General features: G+C 34.6%; 1 protein-coding gene across 5 annotated transcripts in view; it reads left to right on the forward strand.

The window, feature by feature from the left end:
- CAPS2 (calcyphosine 2) overlaps nt 1-8,351 on the forward strand; it is a 31,518-nt gene extending 23,167 nt beyond the window's left edge. For all 5 annotated transcript variants that reach the window (XM_052774730.1, XM_052774728.1, XM_052774731.1 and 2 more), the window contains 5 exons: nt 2,029-2,105; nt 3,741-3,895; nt 4,428-4,547; nt 5,603-5,699; nt 7,022-8,351. In XM_052774730.1, coding sequence (XP_052630690.1) covers nt 2,029-2,105; nt 3,741-3,895; nt 4,428-4,547; nt 5,603-5,699; nt 7,022-7,197 — 625 coding nt within the window. In that variant the 3' untranslated portion in view covers nt 7,198-8,351. The remainder of the gene's footprint in view (nt 1-2,028; nt 2,106-3,740; nt 3,896-4,427; nt 4,548-5,602; nt 5,700-7,021) is intronic.
- Nucleotides 8,352-8,781: the final 430 nt, after the last annotated feature.

Below are 8,781 nucleotides of genomic sequence, written 5' to 3' on the forward strand. Positions count from 1 at the left end.
TCAAATTTTGGTGAGGAATGTTAGCTGATAGCAGATGTTACAAGGTAGAAATTTTCATAAAATCATGGAATCATAGAAAAAGGGACCTCAAGAGGGTCCCTAGTCCAACCCCCCTGCTCAGAGCAGCGTTTACTACAGCAGGTTGGTCAGGGCTGCATCCGCTTGGGTTTTTAATATCTCCGAGGATGAAGACTCTGCAACCTCCCTGGGAAACCTATTCCGGTGTTCAATCAACCTTACAGTAGAAAAGTGTTTTCTGATGTTGAGATGTGCCTGTTGCCTCTTGTCCTGTCACTGGGCACCACTGAGCAGAGCCTGTCTCGGTCTTTACTCCTCCTGTCAGATATTTATACACACTGACAAGATCCCTCCAGCCTTCTCTTCTCCAGGCTAAACAGTTCCAGCTCCCTATATTTCAAATGCTTCAATCCCTTCTTGACTAGGAACAGCAGTAACAGAATCTCAATTAAATACGTTGAGTATCTAAAGACTACTTTTGTTAGCACAACTTAACTGACTATTATTTTTCTTTCTGCAAGCGTTTAGACACATGAAGCTTGTTCTCAGTTATGGTAATATTCACTTTAAGGTCCCTTTACACTGAAAGCTTTGCAAAGGAGCAATGGTGAGCTAACAGTACATAAAACAATAAATTCAAACATAATTGGTTATAGAAATGTATAGTTGTATGATGCTTAGTGCTAATTGTTCCCTCTCTGCAAGGTTTCCTTGAAATAAAACACAATGTAGTTTAATTTCATATAGTTTATGTAAGACATATTACATCTCAGAAGCCTATCGTTCTGGTAAACAGCTTTTTCTTTCATTTGTTGCTAATCTTATACCTGTGAAATTTGGAGTTGATCAAATGTTATCTCTGAAGGCTCCAGAAAGAAGACCTCCTCACTGGGGATTTTGGATTTTCGGCTACCTGTGGTGGAACAGATTTTTTCTTTTTCATACTCTCTCTCTGTGTTCTTTCCATTAGTGACTAAATTTCAGATTGTGAAGTCTGTCTTTTTCTTCTGAATGGGGGTGTTACTGAACTCAGTATTCTCTGGTGCAAAACTCTTGAACTGAGTCCTCTTACCTCCATTACTGTACTCACAGAGAATCCTGTTCAGGTACAGTCCAAAAGGTCTATTGCAGGTTTTCAGGAGCAGCTATGCCCTGCTGTTACAAGCCATGAAGCTTTTGTTTTACATGTGTTTCAGAGAGAGTACGCTGTCTTCTGTAGGTTGTTGTTGACTTTCCAGTTTAGGTGGTTTGATACAGGCAAGCTTTTAGGGACTTCATAATGGGAGGTACCCAAAGTGGAGATGAAAAGTCTTAATAGACAGCAGAGAGGTAAGTCTTTGGCCTCAGAAAGCAGAAGGAGGAGTACTCCCTGGCAAAGCACTGGTGAGCAAGCAGCTCAAAGTTGACAGTAATGCTTTTCCATTTGCCTTCCTATTCTGATTAAAATAATTAAATAATTATAGGACCTTTTTTTTTTTTCTTCTTTCATCCAATAGGTTCTTCCACAGTATTTTTTATCAACCTTTATAATAATCTCTGATGGGGGCTTCTGGGAAGCCCTTCTCAGAAGGGAATGTGCCAGACAAAACAAAATTTAACCATAATTCCTAGATCACACCTAAGATATGCTGATCCAGCTTTTGGTCTATACCCTTGCTATTTCTCTTCTAAAGAGAGATTTGTAGCTACTTCATGTTATTTTCCTGAAGATTAGGACTGTCTTGAAATAAATTTCTGGAGATTTTATGCACAGGAGGAATTATCCATGATTAATGAATTAGTAGAGGAGCAGCTAATGGAATATTGTCAGAAAGGAATTTTTGCATATCTGCAGCTGGTCAGCAAGGACTTTTGTGCGTTCCATCTGAAACTCAAGCAATTGGATACTATGCTTGTAAGGGTAGTATAAGAATTAAATATAAAGTTCAAAATGTTTTTTACTACAGCTGTTTTGAATTCAGTAATATTACATGTAATTTCACCAATCAACACTGATTTTTATTACTTTAGATCTTCTTCTATGGAATTCAAGCAAGAGTGTTCCAAGCAAGTGGTCGATGACAGCGAAGTTTTCAAGAAGATTCAAGGTTTGTATCTACCAGAACCCATTTAATTTTATTTTCAGTACCTCTATCTTTATAGCTCAACACAAAGAACAATAGTGATGTTAGAAAGATTTTATTTGTATAAATGAAATTAAACAAAAGTTACATATTTATCAGAATATTATTAGACTGATACCAGCATAAATCAATCATAAGAATACTTTCTCCTTTCTCTTTTTTTAAATAAACAGTCTGGCTAAAGATCGTGGAGACAGTACAGAATAATTGTGAAAGTAATCAATAAAATGTTAATCTGTGTCAACATAATCTCTGAAAAATGCCGAAACATAATGCTGATCCTATGTTGAACTGGCATTAAATTAAAATAGTTATTGGCAAAATGTACAAACACAATCTCATTTCTTCCGTTAATTTTGTGCTAGATCTTTTGGAAATTATTTCTATACCTTGATACGGTGGGGTTTTTTTATAGTCTTTAATATTATGCTTATTAAAATATGTGAGTATAATTTGAGTAGTATATTCTGGAGTATGTAAATAAATTTTACCAGGTTCCTACCTACAGCCTTTAGGACAAAGGCATAGCTTTGTGTTTAAAATTATGGAAAGATGTTTATGCAGTGCTATGTATTATCTTTGTAACCTGTGGTCAACAAAAACTATTGAACTGAACAGCTTCCAGCTTGTAGAATCTCCACTATTTACTGTCATTAGCTAAACCTGTTTTAAGTAGGTACTCTTTGGTCATTAAAGTCTGCTTAAACATTTACTTTTAGAAAAAATGTTGGAATAACAATTAGGGATATTTTTTAATCTTCTAGTTATTCCATTTTTTCCCCTTGCATAATAGACACAAATTGATTTCTCAATTATCTGACTACATCTAAGGTTTGCTGGCATGACCTGGAAGAAGGTTACGTGTATATACTTCAAGACATCTTTTAACATACATCTGAGTTTGAACTTCACTGGAAAAAACTTCCTTCTTTCACCCTCCCCCCTATCTTGCTTTATAATTGTAGACACAAGTAATTTGAAGATATAATATGATAATAGCAGATGACTTCTGTTAACAGAGTATGCTGAGAAACCTGGACATAGCTGAAGTAAACCTGCTACCTAAAAAGTTTGATAAGGCTGTCATTTTTACCATAGAAATAGTTTTCTGCTTGTCATTTTGGAACGATTTTGCAGAATTACTTTTATTTGTTCTTGTTTCCACATGTATTTAACATGTCTGTGCAATGAAGGAGCAACTCTGTGTTCCATAATGGAATGTTTGTATTACCAAAGTAGCATTCCTAAGTTGCTTTGTATGTTGAATCATGGTACGTGATCAGTTCTAGCAGAAATAAGTGGTTTTATAATCTGAGCATGTAGAGGGCAATAGCCATTCTTCCTTTCCTTCTGTGATCTCTTTAAAAGTTTTGTTAGATGTTGCTGCTGCTTTATATGACTTCTCAAATGTTAAGAAACTGGTAGTTTCATTTGAACTGACATTCTCTCATCAAAGATAAAGGAGCCTGGATGCATGGATATGTCATTTTAACCAGCAGTATCATAAGTAGCTGCGGTTTTCTTTACTTTTATGTGAGCACCATGGCATGTGGCCCACTTTGGGTAAACATTGTGTCCTTTATTTCTCCAAATCCTCAGGTATATTCAGAGAGACACTAAGTAAAAGAGGAGTTCGGGTTATAACAGGCTTAGGAAAGTATTTCCGACAAGTAGAAAAGAACAGAAATGGTTTTCTCTCTCAGGCAGCCTTTAAAGAAGCTCTGAAAGTGTTCCATTTGGAAATGCCTGAAGGGGTAAGTCTAGCTGAAACTGTAATCATGGGTATTATCTTACTTTAATTTATGGAATCACTTCTTTTCTTTGCTTAAATCTATAGTTTAATAGCTGTTTTTTGCAAGATGGTTTTGGGGTTGGGTTTTTTTTCCCCTTGTGGTATATTGGCATTTATGCATTCAGGTCTATGAGAAATTCTTAAAAATAAAAGAAATTTAAAAACATGCAAACTTTTTGCATCATGAAGAAGCAATCCATTTTTTTCTTTTTTGGCCTTCTAAAAATAATTTAGATGATGCTATTTACTTATCTTGTTTCCTTGTTTTAGATATTATGTTTTAAAAATAGCCCACAGCTGTCAGAACTGCAAATAATGTGAATTATGGTCATCAGTGACCGATGATGACTTACATTATTTTGACAAATCTTTGAGTCGGTTTGGATTTGGAAGTTGTTTTTTTTGTGAGAATACTGTAATTTCCTCTTATAGCAATTGTTTTATTCTAAGGCAGACATAGTGAAGAACTTTGGCAAAATATTTTTAAATTGCAGGACTTTGAATCCTTATGGCTTATTCTTGATGATAGCAAGAGTGATAAGGTCGACTATGGAGAATTTACTCGTGCCGTGTTTGGAGAAATGAATGAATATAGGAAAGCATTTGTAAGAAAAGTAAGTTTTGTTGCAGATATTCTAAGTGTAGATATTTTGCAGTCTAACTTTGGAGTTACTTATTCGTCATATTCTGGTTGTTGCTTTTTGTTGTTTTTCTTAAATTGTGCATCTGGTAATTGACTTTTTACACTTTCAGATCAGTTTATTAAAATAAACGTAAATTGGAGGACTGCATGCTGTTCCAATGTTGAATTAGTTAATTTTAAACTCTAGAATTAATTCCTTTATTATTTTGAGTTTATGCATATGTGTGTTATTCTTACAGTTCAATCCAGTGTATAAAGCATCTGGCACCCTGAGACTACCTGTTCCAGAAGTCTGTTTCCTTATTTTGGCAGGTCACTATATCTGCGTGCAGATTTTTTTCCGTTAGTGTCTGAAATAGGAGACAATAGTACTTGCCTCCTTTGAGACCTACAATTAGAGTCATCATATTTGTAAGACTTCTTATGTTTGAAATGCCATTTGTTATATGTCTCTAATGTAGTGGAGCCGTTTGCAGTATGAAACACTGATTACAAACCAGCCAATAGAGTAGCGACTGGGTATCAAGATCAAGAAAAAATGACATGTACTTTCATACTTTTAATCATGGAGGATCTGACTCTCCTAGTCTTATGTATCAAGCACGTGTATTTGAGTAAACTGAAATGAAAGTGAAGCTGCAGTTAGCAGCGCTGAAGAGGCTGTGTTGAGGCCCCTGTCAGAATAACACAGGAAATCTTAATACTTGGAGAAGGCAGAAGGGAAGTGGCTTAACTTCTGATTCTAAGGTTGAGCTAGAAATTTTGGAGAGAAGACAAATTTTTTTGAGTTGGTGAGGGTACGACATTTGATGTGAAAGCTGTTGAGATAAAATAATCATGAAACTCCATAATCTACAATAATTTTCTGGTATCTGGTGCTTTGCATAAAATAGGTAAGTTGACATAATCCATTGCACAAGATCTAAAAATATGTGCTAGGTAATTAAGTATATTTGATCTTTTACGTCTTTACATTCTTTTTCTTTTTTCCTTATATGCTTATATGAAACTCTTTTTTCCTTATAGGCTTATATGAAACTAGATTTCAACAAAACTGGGAGTGTGCCTATGGTAGATATCAGGAAATGTTACTGTGCAAAGAAACATCCTCTAGTGTTGGCAGGTAATTCACATGAACAAAAAAAAAAAAAAATCTGTAACTACTGAAGTAATCCTGTTAGCAGAGATACCAGATCCAGAAACTGGTTGCAAATACAAACTGTTTTCCTGTTGGCTTAGACTTCAGCTGTTAAGGAGACCTTTTTTTCCTCTGATGACCTATAATGTGTTTATCTGGAATATGACTATAAATAGTAATGGAGTTCATATACACAATTTTAATACTTGCTTTTTATCAAGCTGCAAATACTGCATATATGCAGAGTAGTTCCTTCCCCTACCTGAGTAGTTCCTTCCCCTACCTGTGTAGGACTACATTTAAGCAGTTATTTCTCAGGTTTGGCGTGCAAGTTATCAGTGACACATTTGATATTAGTAATTTTCACTTAGGAGGATTACTCTCATTTTCATATTACTGTTTTCCATCAAAATAGGCAAGGTTTCCAACTGACACTGAATGTACTCAGCACTTGAAGTTCCTTCTGAATAAATTATTCATTTATTTCTGGGACAGGATTGTCATCCTTTACAGAGGAAACGTTGGTATCTTCATTATTTTTTCAGGATTCTCAAAAATGTTTAAACTCTGCCATGAAAAAATAGGAGTTTAAATATTTGTATGTCAGTTTCTAAAATAACATCTCCACGTACCAAACTAGTCATTGTGAAAGTCTCCCTAGTGACCTGACCCTTTGTTTTACCTATAGAAGAGAGGATGGTTTTTGTATTGCCAGTGATTTTAATGGTAACACGTGAAGTCACATGGTGGTATAGGGATGTTACACGTGCAATTTTTTCCAATGCTATAATGCTATATTTTTTCCATCTTTTTTTTCTCAATGCTATGAAATCATCTTGAGTATAATCTTTATTAAGTCACTAGAACACACATGCAAATTGCAGAACACTTTTCGAATGCAAACTTGCGTCCTAAGGTTTTCCTAGAGCTTTGAACTTGTATTATATTAATCATATGCTTTATTACAAATAACTTGTGAATTACCAAAATTTTAGTTTACAAATCCATTATTCAGTTTCTGCAATCATTTGAAGAAAAAAATCTTCCTGATCTCATAATTCATTGAAATTGACTGTGGCCTCATGTTTCTGTTGATACTTAATGCTATCACGTGCTATTAGAGTAAGGTGATTTCTGCAGCTGGTATTAAGTGAGCCAATGACTTAATTCTGAAATCAGAATATTGAATTTCTTCAAGAAAAAATTATTTGGAGGCTAAAATTGTAAAGTTTCTTGCCTGAATTATATAAATGCTATATATTCACTGATCTTGAAAATGTATTTAATGGAAAAATATACTTTTACAGGCAAAGCTACAGAAGAAGAAATTAAATCGTCATTTCTAGAAACATTAGGAGAGTCCTGCAGCAACACCAGTGAAGTGTCCTATTCTGAGTTCGAAGATTACTATGAAGGATTAAGTATTGGAATCATGGATGATGATGATTTTGTTAATATCTTAAGGAACTCTTGGGGAATTTAGAGTGGAAGATGACAAAAATGAAGAGGAGACATTTTCTAAACAAGGAGTGAGCTAAATAGGGAGGATTTAGTCTTGATGTGCATTACTTCATAATTAGTGTCTTAAACTGATTCCAGGGACTGAAAATTTTTGATGCTTTCAGAATAATACATGGCAAATTTCTTAGAGTGTCTGTTGAGCTATGCTAACCGCTCTTTTTTAATATAAATGCTGTTCATTCCTTTTCATTGGAAATAATAAAGGCTGTTCCCCATACCAAAAGGCATCATTTACTTGATATTAAAGTGGCCTATTTTAAAATAAGAGGGAGTTAGAATACTAAAATGCCTGAAGGAGTATATGCAAGAGAAAATTTAGTTTATGATGCATTGTGAGAAGCTTTAGATTTGACTGTATAAATATCAATGGCAGCTTTTCTTCAGAGTTTTCTTCTTATAAAAGTAATGTGTTTATTCTTATAATGTTCTTTTGTCTCATTTCTTGTTTCTTATACTGGTACTTAGCTTGAAAGCAAGCAGGTCATCCTTTTCCAATTTTGAGGATGTCTGCAGTACTGAAAGCACAGAGATGTTCACACCAATTAGTCCTTTGGCCTGTGGACCATCTTGACTGATCTTATTTTTTTTCATCTTGGTCAGGCATCTGAAGCTGAGCATTGAATCCCAAAGGTTTTAATAAGCACACATATATTTTGTAATACACTTCTTCTTTTCCTATATTTTGCTAAGTGGTTTTCAAAACAAATAATTTATATTTAAATATCTGGTTTCTTTGCTTTCTATTGCTGTGATTTTTTTTTTTTTTTAACTAAAACTTAACAATGATATCCTTTGTCAAACTGATATATAGCATTTCTTATCTACTCTGAAGGTGTAAAACAGAAAAGTGTAAAAAAAACCCACCACAACCACATCTGTCACAACAAAAATTAAACCATTAATTAAAATATTCCTTGCTACTTCAAATATTCAGCCAGATATGCTTGTCAATGTAATACATCTTGTTAATTCTGTGAAATTATTTGTGTTAAGAAATAGAAAATGTATTATTAATTAGAGAGAGAGAGCGCGCGCCTTTGGTTTCAATATACCTGTCATTAAAATTAACTGTATGTTGAACTGCATTTCTTAAGCCTATGCAACTAAAATATATTAGTTTCCTCTGTGCTTGGTCTGCCTGGTTTTGAATTTATAGTCTGTGGTTAACAGAACCTTCCTCTGAGATGGAATTTGTTTCCTAGGAATTTAAGGGCAGTGCTGAAAAAGGAATGCTGAAATGAGGGACTTTGGTCTCTCTGTGGCTGACTGGTTTATTCTAGATATAGCACTTTCTTGTTCTAATAGCTTCTGCGTTGTCATGTTTTGATTGTTTGTACCCTGTCCTCAATTGTAACTAGAACTGCAGTTTCTGCTCCAAATCCTCAAATGAGGGATTTGGGGAGTTTCTTTTGGGGCTGAAAAGTCTGTATTAGTTTACAGAGAAAGGCAAATTCTGTCAATGCTTATTCTAAGCAAGAATTCTGATGTGACTGATTACAATTTTCTTACTCCCCATCCCTGCTGGAATTTCTCTTGCTGGAAAGAT

This window comes from Harpia harpyja, chromosome 23, assembly GCF_026419915.1.
Source record: "Harpia harpyja isolate bHarHar1 chromosome 23, bHarHar1 primary haplotype, whole genome shotgun sequence".
NCBI classification, from domain to species: Eukaryota; Metazoa; Chordata; class Aves; order Accipitriformes; family Accipitridae; genus Harpia; species Harpia harpyja.